The sequence below is a fragment of the Carlito syrichta genome, unplaced genomic scaffold (assembly GCF_000164805.1).
Source record: "Carlito syrichta isolate Samal-C Ts95f unplaced genomic scaffold, Tarsius_syrichta-2.0.1 Scaffold135578, whole genome shotgun sequence".
NCBI classification, from domain to species: domain Eukaryota; kingdom Metazoa; phylum Chordata; class Mammalia; order Primates; family Tarsiidae; genus Carlito; species Carlito syrichta.
In genome coordinates this window covers 302,321-315,284 of record NW_007079674.1, presented here as the reverse complement: position 1 = coordinate 315,284, position 12,964 = coordinate 302,321, and the positions used below count along the sequence as shown (strand labels likewise).

At 44.5% G+C, this 12,964-nt stretch overlaps 1 protein-coding gene across 1 annotated transcript in view; it reads left to right on the top strand.

Moving 5' to 3' along the window:
* The window catches only part of GCH1 (GTP cyclohydrolase 1), a 40,830-nt gene extending 28,168 nt beyond the window's left edge, over positions 1-12,662 (top strand). The window contains exons 4-6 of the mRNA XM_008049403.2: positions 8,737-8,768; positions 10,767-10,851; positions 12,382-12,662. Of these exons, the coding sequence (XP_008047594.1) occupies positions 8,737-8,768; positions 10,767-10,851; positions 12,382-12,508 (244 nt within the window). The 3' untranslated portion in view covers positions 12,509-12,662. The remainder of the gene's footprint in view (positions 1-8,736; positions 8,769-10,766; positions 10,852-12,381) is intronic.
* Positions 12,663-12,964: the final 302 nt, after the last annotated feature.

The following is a 12,964-nucleotide window of genomic DNA, read 5'->3' as shown; positions in this document are numbered from 1 at the left end:
ATTGTAGAGACGAGGTCTTGCCAAGTTGCCCAGGCGGGTCTCGAACCCGTGGGCTCAGGCAATCCACTTACCTCAGCCTCCCAAAGATGCAGGATTACAGGCTGAGCCACCAAGCCCGGCTTGGTTCATGCCTTTAAAAACAATTCTTTTGCTACCATTTTTTTTCTTTTCTATATAGAGATGGGGTTGTCGCTATGTAGCCCAGGCTGGTCTCAAACTCCTGGCTTCAAGCCATCCTCCCACCTATGTCTCTCAGAGATCTGGGATTACAGGTGTGAGCCGCCATGCCCAGCTGCTACCATTTTTACTTGGGTTTTAGGAAGGAATGGTGTTATCCGTGTGTGGTCATCTGTGTTTATCTGACGTCAGCTTGAAGGCTTGTGCTCATACCCCTCTGGTGGACTCAGCCACCAATATTTTGTTGCTCTTGGGTATCGTTTTGTGTTGTAATTTCTTTGTGTAGAGTTTGTGAATTTTAGGTGATGGGGAAATTCTGGGGGAGAGGGGTGTGTTTGTGTGTATGCGTGGATTGAGAAAGTTAAGAACAAAATGAAAGGGTAGGTAATAAACATACAGCCAAGTATCTCCACCTCCTTAAAAAAAACAACCATGCTAGGTTTAAGCAACCTGGCTGGGGTCATAGTGGCCATATCACCCTTGGAGTCAGTGGATCTCCATGATATGCAGACTCTTCTGTGGCTCCAATGTGCTCTGTTGCTCCTCCGCTTAGGCCCCGAGACTCGTCCTGAGTGTTTCAGTTCTGTGTTGGCATCTGTGAAAACCACCTGAGCAGTCTGACAGCTCCCTCCACAGCCATTCCTTTTACTTGTTTTCACTTCCATTTTCTTATGCGCTTCCTCGAGAGACTAAGCAGAATAGAGACACTTAACTTTCCCAGCTTCTGACCTCATTGCCTCCTCAGCAGCCTTGCTACCAGACAGGGTGACTTGCCCCCATGAGAGAATATCGTGCCATAGCTGCAATTACTTCACTGCAATACGGCTCATAGCACAAGTCCAGAAACATCCTGGCCCCTGGCAGTGATCTGTTCCTGGTGGCAGTGCAGAAAAGTATCTGAGGAAGGGTATTGGTAGTGACTGGGGGTAATTAATCTTAAACTTTTGTTAACAGCTCCTTCCCCAGGAACTTACTCTCAAGCAATAATAAATAAGGCCAATTTCATGGCAACTATAAATAAAAGTGACTTTACTAAAATCGGTTATCCATATCATTTTATCATATATAGTCTAAGTAAAATCAGCACGCTCACTGTGCAAACATAGCTGTAGGCCCAGTACCCAGTATTCTCCCTTCCAGCAAGATTGCCAACCTGTGACATTCTCCTAGAGAAATTCTACACTGCTGAGAGCTATAACAGACTGTCCATATGTGAAAGGTATAATAGATGGTTTTCATATTATTATTTTTATTATTATTTTTGAGTTGGAGTCTCACTCTGTTGCCCAGGCTGGAGTACAGTGACACGCTCATGGCCACTGCAGCCTTGACCTGCTGGGCTCTGATCCTTCCACCTCAGCCTTCCAAGTTGCTGGGAATAGGCACCCACCACCGTACCCAGTTAATTTTTAAAAAAATTTGTTACAGAGATGAGGTCTTGCCATATTGCCCAAGCTGGCCTCAAACTCCTGGGCTCAGGCTGTCCTCACACCTCAACCTCCCAAAGTGCTGGGATTACAGGCGTGAGCCACCATGCCCGGCTTGAGGCCTAGGTCTCAACGTAAACAGCCGTTTCCAGAAGACCATACTGTGTTGATCATGATTAACACTTGATGGGAAACAGACTCTAGAGTGATTCATTGAGATCATGAGACCTCACATAATTACGCTTTTATGAAACAATACAAAGGAGTTGATTATTAGCATGGGGATTTTCTTTATGCTAATAGGATTAAAATTTAAGAATAAAATGGGCCAGGCTCAGTGGCTCAGCCTGTAATCCCAGCACTTTGGGAGGCTGAGGTGAGTGGATTGCCTGAGCCCGCAGGTTCAAGACCCACCTGGGCAACTTGGCGAGACCTCATCTCTACAATAAATCAAAAATCAGCTGGGCGTGGTAGCCTGCGCCTGTAGGCTGAGGCGAAAGGATCGCCGGAGACCAGCAGGTCGAGGCTGTGGTGGCCGGGAGCGGCCACTGCACTCCAGTCTGGGCGACAGAGTGAGACTCCAACTCAAAAAAAAAAAAAAAAGAATAAAATGGAACGCTAAGCCAAAGAACTGAGTATATGTTCCTTTCAGATAATTTGTAAAAAACTTGAATATAAGGGTCTATTAAACAGAAGAGAAGACTAAGACTTTATCCAATTGCTTATTCCTTATAAGAAGTAAGCATGTTTAGGGAACGAAGAGAGGTAAAGAAAGCTGAGTGTCTTGGCAAATCTTCACTGCTCATTTTAATCTTGTATGTGAAGTGTGTGTTATACGCTTGCCTTTCAGTGAATGACCTTTCGGTGCCTGTGAAGTCAAATATCAAACAGTAAAGCCTTAAGTAACAAGAAAATGCCAGAAGTAAGTTGATCTAGTTCAACTCTAGTAGAATTCTAGAATAAACTTTTTTTGGAGGGGGCTCTCACTCTGTTGCCTAGGCTGGAGAGCAGTAGTATGATCATAGCTCACCACAACCTCAACCGGACTCAGGCAATCTTTCCGCCTCAGCTTCCTGGGTAACTGAGACTACAGGAGTGCTCATCATGCCCGGCTAAGTTTTTGATTTTTTTGTAGAGATGGAATCTGGTTATGTTACCGAGGCTGGTCTTGAACTCCTGGACTCAAGCTCAGGATCCTCCTGCCTTAGCCTCTCAAAGTGCTAGAATGACACGCCACTGCACCCAGCAAATGATTTTGAATAGAAATTCCTTGCATTGCTAAAAAGCCACTGAACACATGTGTGCCTTTCCTTATTGTGCTTGGATGAATATAATTACATCTTGAATTTAGAGTTATGGCAGTTGTGTCCCCTCAGGGTGCCCATGGCTAATCCGTTTATTGAGCACGACTGGGAAAGGGTACTGTGCTGCCTAGAGAGAAGCAGGACACACTCAAGGAGGTCATACAGACCGGGCAGTGGCTGCTGCAGAAATGCTCCAAGTTCAGCCTCAGGTTTAGCGGGGCCATGATGGCTGTGGCCTGGGCGGGTTGAAGAGTCCTGTGGTGGAGGGCTGAGGGAGAAGTTCTTCTAGGTGTAGGGAATATGAGAACAAGGGCAAACCAGAGTAGGAGCAAGGTCTGTTCCAGCAGGCGGAGGCCAGACTGACCGATGGAGATAAGAATTACGCAAGGAAGCCTTGGAGGCAGCTCAAGGATTAGGTCACAGCAGGATGCTCTTTATCTTTCTTCTCTATTATAAGGATAATATACTTACCAGTTGAACCTACATACAAGTAGGTGAATAAAGTGAAAGCTTTTCTATTTTCATTCCATGGAGTTAAAACCAGACCTTTCCTTCACTGTCCTGGGAAATTTCTGTGCAAACACACAAAAAATGATACCTTATATTCTGTACTATAGCTTGCTTTTTTAGAACTTAAAATATCTAGAAGTTTCTTGAACATCTTTTATTTATTATTATTTTTATTTTTTTATTTTTTTGAGTTGGAGTCTCACTCTGTCGCCCAGACTGGAGTGTAGTGGCCGCTCCCGGCCACCGCAGCCTCGACCTGCTGGGCACCGGCGATCCTTCCGCCTCAGCCTTCCAAGTAACTGGAATTACAGGCATGTGCTACCACACCCGGCTAATTTTTGATTTATTATGGAGATGAGGTCTCGCCAAGTTGCCCAGGTGGGTCTCGAACCCGCGGGCTCAGGCAATCCACTCACCTCAGCCTCCCAAAGGCGCGGGATTACAGGCTGAGCCACCGAGCCCGGCTGGTGAGCAGATTTTTATAGATCATCTTTATAGGCTTTGGGTCTCCCAGAATGAGAAGTGGCTAAGGCAGAACTTACTGGGAGAAGGGGAGCTGAGTTTTTGATAGTACCAAATTGCTCTCCAAAAAGACTATACCAGTTTATACTCTGATAATAGAAAAGGCATGTGCGTCTCCATACGCCATACTCCATTCTGCCAGCATTGGGTTTCATCACACTTTTAAATCTTTGCCAAACTGATTAATGAAAAATGGTACCTATTGTTTTAATTTGCATTTCTTTAATAAGGAGAGGTTAGAACTTTTCAAAAACATTGTTTCTAGCTCCAGTGTTTGTTTCTCCATTGGGCCACTTTCCTTGTTATTCCTGATTCGCACAAGTTCTCCTAATGTTAAAGCAGTTAGGGCAGGCGCTTCAGACCCTTTCACCCCCAGTTTGTCATTTGATTTTGCTTTATAGCATTATTTTTCCGGAAAGACGTTCAAACACTTTTCTGTAATCATAAGCGCATTTCTTTTTTGGTACCAGTGGCATTATTTATTTATTTATTTATTTTGAGTTGGAATCTCACTCTGTCGCCCAGACTGGAGTGCAGTGGCCGCTCCGGGCCACCGCAGCCTCAACCTGCTGGGCTCCGGCGATCCTTCCACCTCAGCCTTCCAAGGAGCTGGAACTATAGGCGCGCGTACCACGCCCGGCTCATTTTTGATTTATTATAGAGATGAGGTCTCACCAAGTTGCCCAGGTGGGTCTCGAACCCGCGAGCTCAGGCAATCTGCTCACCTCAGCCTCCCAAAGGCACGGGATTACAGGCTGAGCCACCGAGCCCGGCTACCAGTGGCATTATCGTAGGTACGTCCTCACTCTATCCGCAACACATTTGGGGTGGGGAGTGAGGACTCCACCCCCGCAGCGTGTGCTCCCTGCCCCACGGGTGTGGCACCCCACGTCCTGCCCCGTGTCCTTGCTGCCTTTTGCCACCCATGCTGCCACTCTCTGTCGGGACTTTCTTGTCGTCCTCCTGAAGCACGTGCTAAGCTCCTGACTCCCCCGCCTCTCATCTTTTGGGGTCCTGAAATCTCTCTTGGCTGCATGAGTGCTCTTTCTCAAGTGGGAACTTAATTATGAGGTTCCTGCTGTGGCTTCCCACAGCTTTTAAGATAAAGTTCAAACTCCTTGTTTAGAAAAATGTGGAAAAACCAAAAAGAATAGAAATTGCAAATCCAAAAGTTGAAAAATCTCATGTCATAGGTTGCTGGGCAGTCTAGCTGATGTTTAGAGCTGAGAGGATGTGTAACTAAAATACACTAAAAGTTATACTTTCAAAAGTTTTCTTAATTTTTTTTTCTCTTTGTTTTTTTGAGTCAGGGTTTCACTTTGTTCCCCACCCTGGAGTGCAGTGGCATGATCATGGCTCAGCACATCCTCTAACTCCTGGACTTAAGTGATCCTACTGCCTCGGCCTCCCAGAGTGCTGAGATTATAGGCGTGAGCCACTGCACCTGGCCAATAAATAGTTTTAAGTGGCCCAAAGAGGTAGCTTTGCAGGCAACTGACAGAAACAAGCGCATGTTCTCTGATGCACTTTTATCCAGACTTCAAAGAATTCTCATGAATGAAGTTGCAAGATCCAAGGAGAATAAACCAACCACCAAGAGTCAGGTGAACACAATGCACTGAAGAGGGCAGACACTGGAGTTCCCAGAGGCAGAATATAAACCAAGTATAGCAAGTCCTCACCGACATCATCAATGGGTTCTGGGAAACTGTGACTTGAATGAAATGACCTATGGCGGTCCTGGAATAGCATCATTTCGTTCAAAGTCATTTCATTATGCTGTTTGAGAAAACGCTTGGATTCCTGGCGGGCACTGTCTGTGTGGAGTTCCACATCCTCTCCATACCCACTGGCTTCTCCAGGCCCCTCGGTTTCCTCCTGCGTCCCACAGATGCTCACATCAGGCAAACTGGCATCTCCACAGCCCTGTCCCAATGAGTGTGGTGGGTGTGAGGGCACCCTGAGATGGGCTGGGGTGCTGTCCAGGGCCAGTTCCTGTCTTGAGTCCTGAGCTGCCAGGACAGGCTCCAGCCCCCCGGGACTCTGAACTGGGAGAACTGTGTACATAATTATCTTATTTGCTTTCTTGTTTTTATTCTTCTTTCTTAAATATATGTATAGCTCACATTTATTTTGGTGTTTAATATTAGAAGTATTTTGGTCTCTATTTAGAAGTTTGGTGATGTTTTTGTTTGCTGTCACAACTTACCTCTTGTTCTATCAATTAGCCTAGGGTAAAATTGGCTTTGTTATACATCATTTTGCCTAAAGTTACAGTTTCCAAGAACCTATTGGCAGTATTAAGTGAGGACTTACTTACTATCTATTAAAAGAAAGACTAGAGGAATCTTAACAGAGGATTTAGAAACATTCAGAAGTAGCCAGGCAGATTGGGACCAAAATCACTTCTAGAAATTGAAAATATTAAACTGAAGCCCAATATGCCCATTAACTAGATTAGGTATAGCTGAAAATATATTGAACAGGAAGAGGGTTCTGGAAAAATTGTGCAGAATGAAGCACAGAGACAGGAGGAAAATATGAATGACAATTTAAGAAACTGCACTCCAGTCTGGGCGACAGAGTGAGACTCCAACTCAAAAAAAAAAAAAAAAGAAACATGGAACATTGGGAGGATATAATATGCCCTAAACTGAAATTCCTGGAGATAACAGAGACAACGCAGTAGATGCAATGTTAGAGAAGATAATGGCTGAAACATTTTCCAGAACATATATATAATAATGGCTGAAACATTTTCCAGAACATATATATAATAAGATATTATTCTTAAGATTCAGGAAGCCTAATAAATCCCAAATAAGTCCAATAAAATTAAATATCCACCTAGACACAACATATTAAATTACACAGTACATTTACAAAATATAAGTCAATATAAAAGCAGCCACAGCAAAAAATATCGATTACCTTCAAGGTAATAGCAGTTAGATTGAAAATTGGTTTGCCAACGGCAATATTGAAAGGTAGATAAATATCGGTGTCAAACAAGAATTCTGTTCCCAACAAATACCTCTCAACAAATTATCTTTCAAGAATGAGAGCAAAATAAAGGTCTTTTTTTTTTTAAATTCAGGGAAGCTATGTGAAATGCTGAAAACACATGATAAACTCAACACCTACTACTTACTTGACAAAGAAAACGAATAAACTAGACATAAGACATTATAAGCTCTCTGAGCACACAGAAAATGCTAGTCATATCCATAGTAGGCACTCAATACAAATCTGTGAATGACCCTCTGGCATGAGAGTAGCTATCTGCTGGAAACAGGCACTGTGGCGATAGTGAAGTATCGGAGACATTCCTATTGCAGGGTGGCACAAAGCACAGGTGGCCGCTATTAGCATTATTATGTAATGTTGTACCCGAGGTGCTGCTCAAGAAAAGTAAATGGTGACTCTGAGGAAGAAGGCATAACTGGCTTTTAAGACAGTGGCAGCTCCCACCTACAGACAATCATCTGAAAAGCGATCACAAGTAATGCATGCAGAAATTTGGCCCAGGAAGAAATCTGACATAGCTCCTCCTATCTAGAGGCTCGAAGACCATCCTTTCTCAGGTTTTGTGCAAATTAAAACAATGCAGTCGTATTCTCTCAATATTGTGTACCTACTGGGGACACAAAGAGTAGGTGGCTCTGGTGTTTCAGGGAGCTCTTGGCTGAGCAGTAAACAGGACAGTGCACCTGCTACTGACTTTATTGCCTATGATGGGTAGAGAGGTGCCAGTTGTCAGTCCTGTCGGGGGAACACAGCAGGGGGAAGAGCCATCAAATGCCCCAGAGGGAGATGATCCTTAAATTCCTTAAATTGAGTCCCAATTCTCGGCCATGTTTTAAAGGCAAGACCTTCTGCAGCCTGGTGTGGTGGCTCATGTCTGTAATTCCAGCACTTTGGGAGGCTGAGGCAAGAGAATTGCCTGATTCGGGGGTTTGAGACCTTGTCTCTACAATAAATCCAAAAATTAGCCTGGCGCAGTGGTACACACCTGTAGTTTTAGCTACCTGGAAGGCTGAGGTGGAAGGATCGCCTGAGCCCAGCAGGTCGAGGCTGTGGTGGCCAGGAGCGTGCCTCGCACTCCTGCACGACAGAGGGAGACTCCAACTCACCAAAAAAAAAAAAAAAAGTCTCTCACCTGAATTGTCATCCTCAAATGAGTAAGACCCGTGGCCATCTCTGCATTTCATAAATAGAATGAAAGATGTTGAAAGGATGAATTCATCATTTGACAGATTGTGTTATACGCTGAGATCAGGAGGCTTTTATTTTTAGGGGGCTAATCGTACTAAGTACTTATATAAACCTATCTTGTGAAGAGACGTCTGAGGAAGTCTAATCGGTTCTAATCTGATTATTCTAATTGATTTAGTTGCTATAGTAGTGGACCATGGTGTGCTATTAATTAACAAATAGTCTTTTCATTTTCAACTTGAACTTAAGCTCTGATAAAACAATTGGATTAATTAGAACACCCGAGATGTGGCCTAAAATTGATGACTTGGGAGTTTAAAATGTTGTTACCCAGTGCTGTGTTTTTCCTAAGTGATCATTGCTCTTGGAGACGCATTCCTTCTCCCTCTGGACACAAGGAAGCACTCCCCGTAGTGGGTGGTGGTCTCCTGTGGCTCTTGTGTCTTTCGAGCCCCTTCTCAGGTGCCTTATCCTCTGCCTGCCCCCCACTACGGCTTCAACAAAGTCCTTTTTGTCTCGAAGCTTTGCCATTTTTACTTCAAACAACTTATTATTAACTAGAACGATTCTTTCTTTTCTAGGATTGTAGAAATCTATAGCAGAAGACTACAAGGTAAGCTTTTAAAGTCTTTTTTTTTTATTTACAGAAAACATTTTTTTCTTACAGAAAAGTATTGTTTGTCCTATTATAAGTGTAACAACTGGCTGGGCTCGGTGGCTCAGCCTGTAATCCCAGCGCTTTGGGAGGCCGAGGTGAGTGGATTGCCCGAGCCCGTGGATTCATGACCTGCCTGGGTAACTTGGCGAGACCCCATCTCTACAATAAATCAAAAAATCCGCCGGGCGTGGTAGCACGTGCCTGTAGTTCCAGCTCCTTGGAAGGCTGAGGCGGAAGGATCGCCAGAGCCCAGCAGGTCGAGGCTGCAGTGGCTGGGAGCGGCCACTGCACTCCAGTCTGGGCGATGGAGTGAGACTCCAACTAAAAAAAAAAAAAAAAAAAAAAGTGTAACAACTATAACTTATGAAAATGAAAACCTCAAAACCAGGGCATGATGCTATGTACCCATCCCAGCTACTTGTAGGAGACTGAGGCAGGAGGATTGCTTGAGCCCATGAGTTTGAGACCAGACTGGGTAACATAGTGAGACCCCATCTCTCTTTTAAAATGTATTTTATTTTAAAGATGTGGGGTACAATTCAGGATTAGGTATACAAGTGGTCATCGTACAGGTGAAGTTTGGGCCTCCTTTTGGGCCCCACTTCGCCTGGTTTAAGATCAGGTACCCTTATTGGTATTATGTGCCCCCCCCCAGCAGTTTCCAGCTGCTGCCAATCCCTTTCTTATAATATTATGATAATTGTTCAGGGTCCACTTATGAGTGAGAACATGTGGTACTCAGTTCTTTATTTCCGTGACAGATCACTGAGTATGATAGACTCTAAATTCATCCAAGTTGCTGCAAAGTCTATAATTTTGTCCTTCTTTATGACTGTATAATACTCCATCGTGTAGAGGTACCACATTTTTAAAATCCATTCCTCTTTTGATGGGCAACATGGTTGGCTCCATGTTTTTGCTATTGTAAATAGTGCTGAAATAAACATGCATGTCAAGGTTATCTTTTTGAGGCCCCATCTCTCAAAAAAAAAGTATGTTAATAGCATGTACAACTAAAGTCAATTGCTGTGCCTCTTTATTTGCACAGTGTAGAATCTCATGTAAGTAATGACAAAAGTGAAAGAAACAAAGTTAAAACCTCACAGGAAAGTCTCCTGTGTTTCAAACTTCCTGAAGAAATAAATGACTGTTGTGTTTGCATATTCCTTCACATTTTAATGCATATACCAACATTTCAAATCAATTTATTTGTATTATATTTAAGCAAAAATGAACTCATATGTAATTGGCCCCACTTTCTTTTTTCCCTGTTTTTTTCTCTTACCAAATCTTAAATATTTTTTCCCACATGTGTAACAATCTCATTCATTTTGGTGGCTGTGTAGAATTCCATTGTGTGTGCCATGGCTTGATGGAACCAGTCCCTACTCTGATAGACATTTGGGCATTTTGTCAGTTTCCAAATAGACGCAGTGCTGCAATGGACACTCTTGTATATATTCAAGGCGAGTTGTTTTATTTGGGACAGGAACTATGTTATTGAGTGAAGTCATTGGTTTTCAGCGTTGCTCTACGTACAACTCAATTGTGGGACTGCAGCCCCTTTGTTAACCCTATTACAAGCTGTGTATGTATTTGCTCTTCTCCACCCCCATGGAGGTGCTTGTTAACCAGAGCTGTGTCGGTTCCACTGCACAGGTGAGACAGTGCCATTCTCTTCCTTCTCCGAGAGATTCTGGGGGACTTCAGGGGTTCCTGGATCTCTTCAGCACCTGTACTGCGGGTGAGGGAGTTGAACACTGGCCCTCTTGTGGCCTAGTCAGCAGACAAAGCCAACTGGTAAAAGCCGGTGTGTCTCGGCTCTTAAATCTCACAGAGGTCTGCTTTTTAGGATTTTAGATATTCTAGAGACCAAAACAGGAGAGAAAAGGAAAAAAACCTTCCAGCTGTTTGTGTCCGACTCTTAAACTGAACTCCTTGTCATATCCACAGTCCAAGAGCGCCTTACGAAACAAATTGCTGTGGCAATCACGGAAGCCTTGCAGCCTGCTGGCGTTGGGGTCGTGGTCGAAGCAACGTGAGTCGCATCTGCCTGGAACGATGTCGGAATACCATGCCCCAAACGTTCTCAATAGGCGGCATTGCACAGTCTATCTAGCACAGGAGGTCCCAGGCTGTGGTTGCAGCCGCTGTTGAGCCTAGCCCTTTGCTGACTCTTTCCTTCATTGTGCTGCTGATCTAGGAACCAGGGCATGTGAAAGGTGTTTTTGAGGGGTAGGAGTGGACGTATGGGGGTCCTAAGCATAGGTGTCGAGATTTGCACAACCAGGAGTATTTTTATTTTATTTTATTTATTTTTGAGTCAGAGTCTCTGTCGCCCAGACTGGAGTGTCGTGGCAGACTCACAGCCACCCCAGTGTCAACCTGCCCGGCTCCGGCAATCCTTCTGCCTCAGCCTTCCATGTAGCCGGAACTACAGGCACGCGCTACCATGCCCGGCTAGTTTTTGATTTATTGTAGAGACGAGGTCTCACCAAGTTGCCCGGGCGGGTCTCGAACCTGTGGGCTCAGGCAATCCACTCGCCCCGGCCTCCCAAAGTGCTGGGATTACAGGTTGAGCCACTGCGCCTGGCCAGAAGCATTTTAATATTTTCACCAGATTTCTTCTTTAGCTTTTTGTTGCTCCAAGCAGAGTTTTTTAATGTTTTCTCACGCATTTAAAAAATAGGGTACCCGGGCTTGGCGGCTCAGACATATAATCTCAGCACTTCGGGAGGCTGAGGGGGGAAGATCGCTTGAGCCCAGGAGCTCAAGACCTGCCCGGACTATGAAGCAAAACCTCATTTCTATAAAAAAATAAAAATAAAAAAAATGAGCCAAGCATAGTGCACACCTGTAGTCCCAACTACTCAGGAGCCTGAGGCAGGAGGATCACTTGAGCCCACAAGGTCAAGGCTGTGGTGAGCTGTGTTCGTGCCACTGCACTCCAGGCTGGGTGGCAGAGTGAGATCCCGATTCAAAAAAGAAAAAGAAAAATTAAAAAGAGAGCCAAAGATTGGTACAAAGGGCGACTGAAAGCACTTCTTTTGGGCAGAATGAGTTACGAGGATGGCACCCATCATGTAGGCAGTTTCCATTAGTTGTGGCAGAAGCTCTGTTCTGTGTCCAGTGCCTGGCTTCATCATGGGGCTCGGACTCCCCAGCTACCGTGGCCTAGATTCTGCCTGGGGAGACCAGCATACGTGAGCATTTCTCGGAACATCTAAGCTAGCATGGTGCTTTCTTGGTCCTGAAGATGGATCGAGCAAGAATTCTGACTTTATTTGGATCTCTATAGACCTTTTATATAATTTTCACCCAGGAAGAAAATCCCATTTTCCTCCCTCTTTTTGAATGTGTTAAGGACTCGACTACTGATAAGAATAAAAGCTACCAGGCATAGAAACTTCAGGAAAAAATGTTAGATCCTATTTGCCTCAGAAGGGATATTTTGATGTACTTCGTAACTGTGAACTGAGATTAATCTTTAGGCTTGCTTTTTTATTTTAAAAGCTTAAACTAGCAACTGTCTACTCCTTCCAACGGCCTTTGTTGTCTTGTTTTGTAGGCACATGTGTATGGTCATGCGAGGTGTGCAGAAGATGAACAGCAAAACTGTGACCAGCACGATGCTGGGTGTGTTCCGGGAAGACCCAAAGACGCGGGAAGAGTTTCTGACGCTCATTAGGAGCTGAGCTCCGGCAGGTGCAGGTGGGCTGCGGGCAGGACCGCTGGCCTGGTCTGTGTGGTCGTGTTTGTACATTTCATCTTCAGTTGTCACAGACGATGTGAACCTCATGTCTTGTCACTAATTGTATTTAAAAATTATTTCTAGAAAGTCAAATAAAAATAATTTACAAAGGGGTGAGCCCTCTACTTTCTTCCTGCCATCTTTTAGTGGCACTATTAAATGAACTGCCAGTCATGTTTAAGTCAAGTGCACAAACCACTGCTGGGCAATCCTGGAGGGCTGGAAGGGAGAGAAGCTCATGTGTTTTGTTGAAGTTGTGTAGGAACTTGACTCACAAGCACAGGGGCGTCGGGAATAGGGAAGAACCATGGCCAAGGCACAATTTTTTCCTCCTCCAGCAAAAATGGAGTAGTGCTGAAATAAGTATTTATGTCCAGGGTACAGTATTGCTCTGTGAATT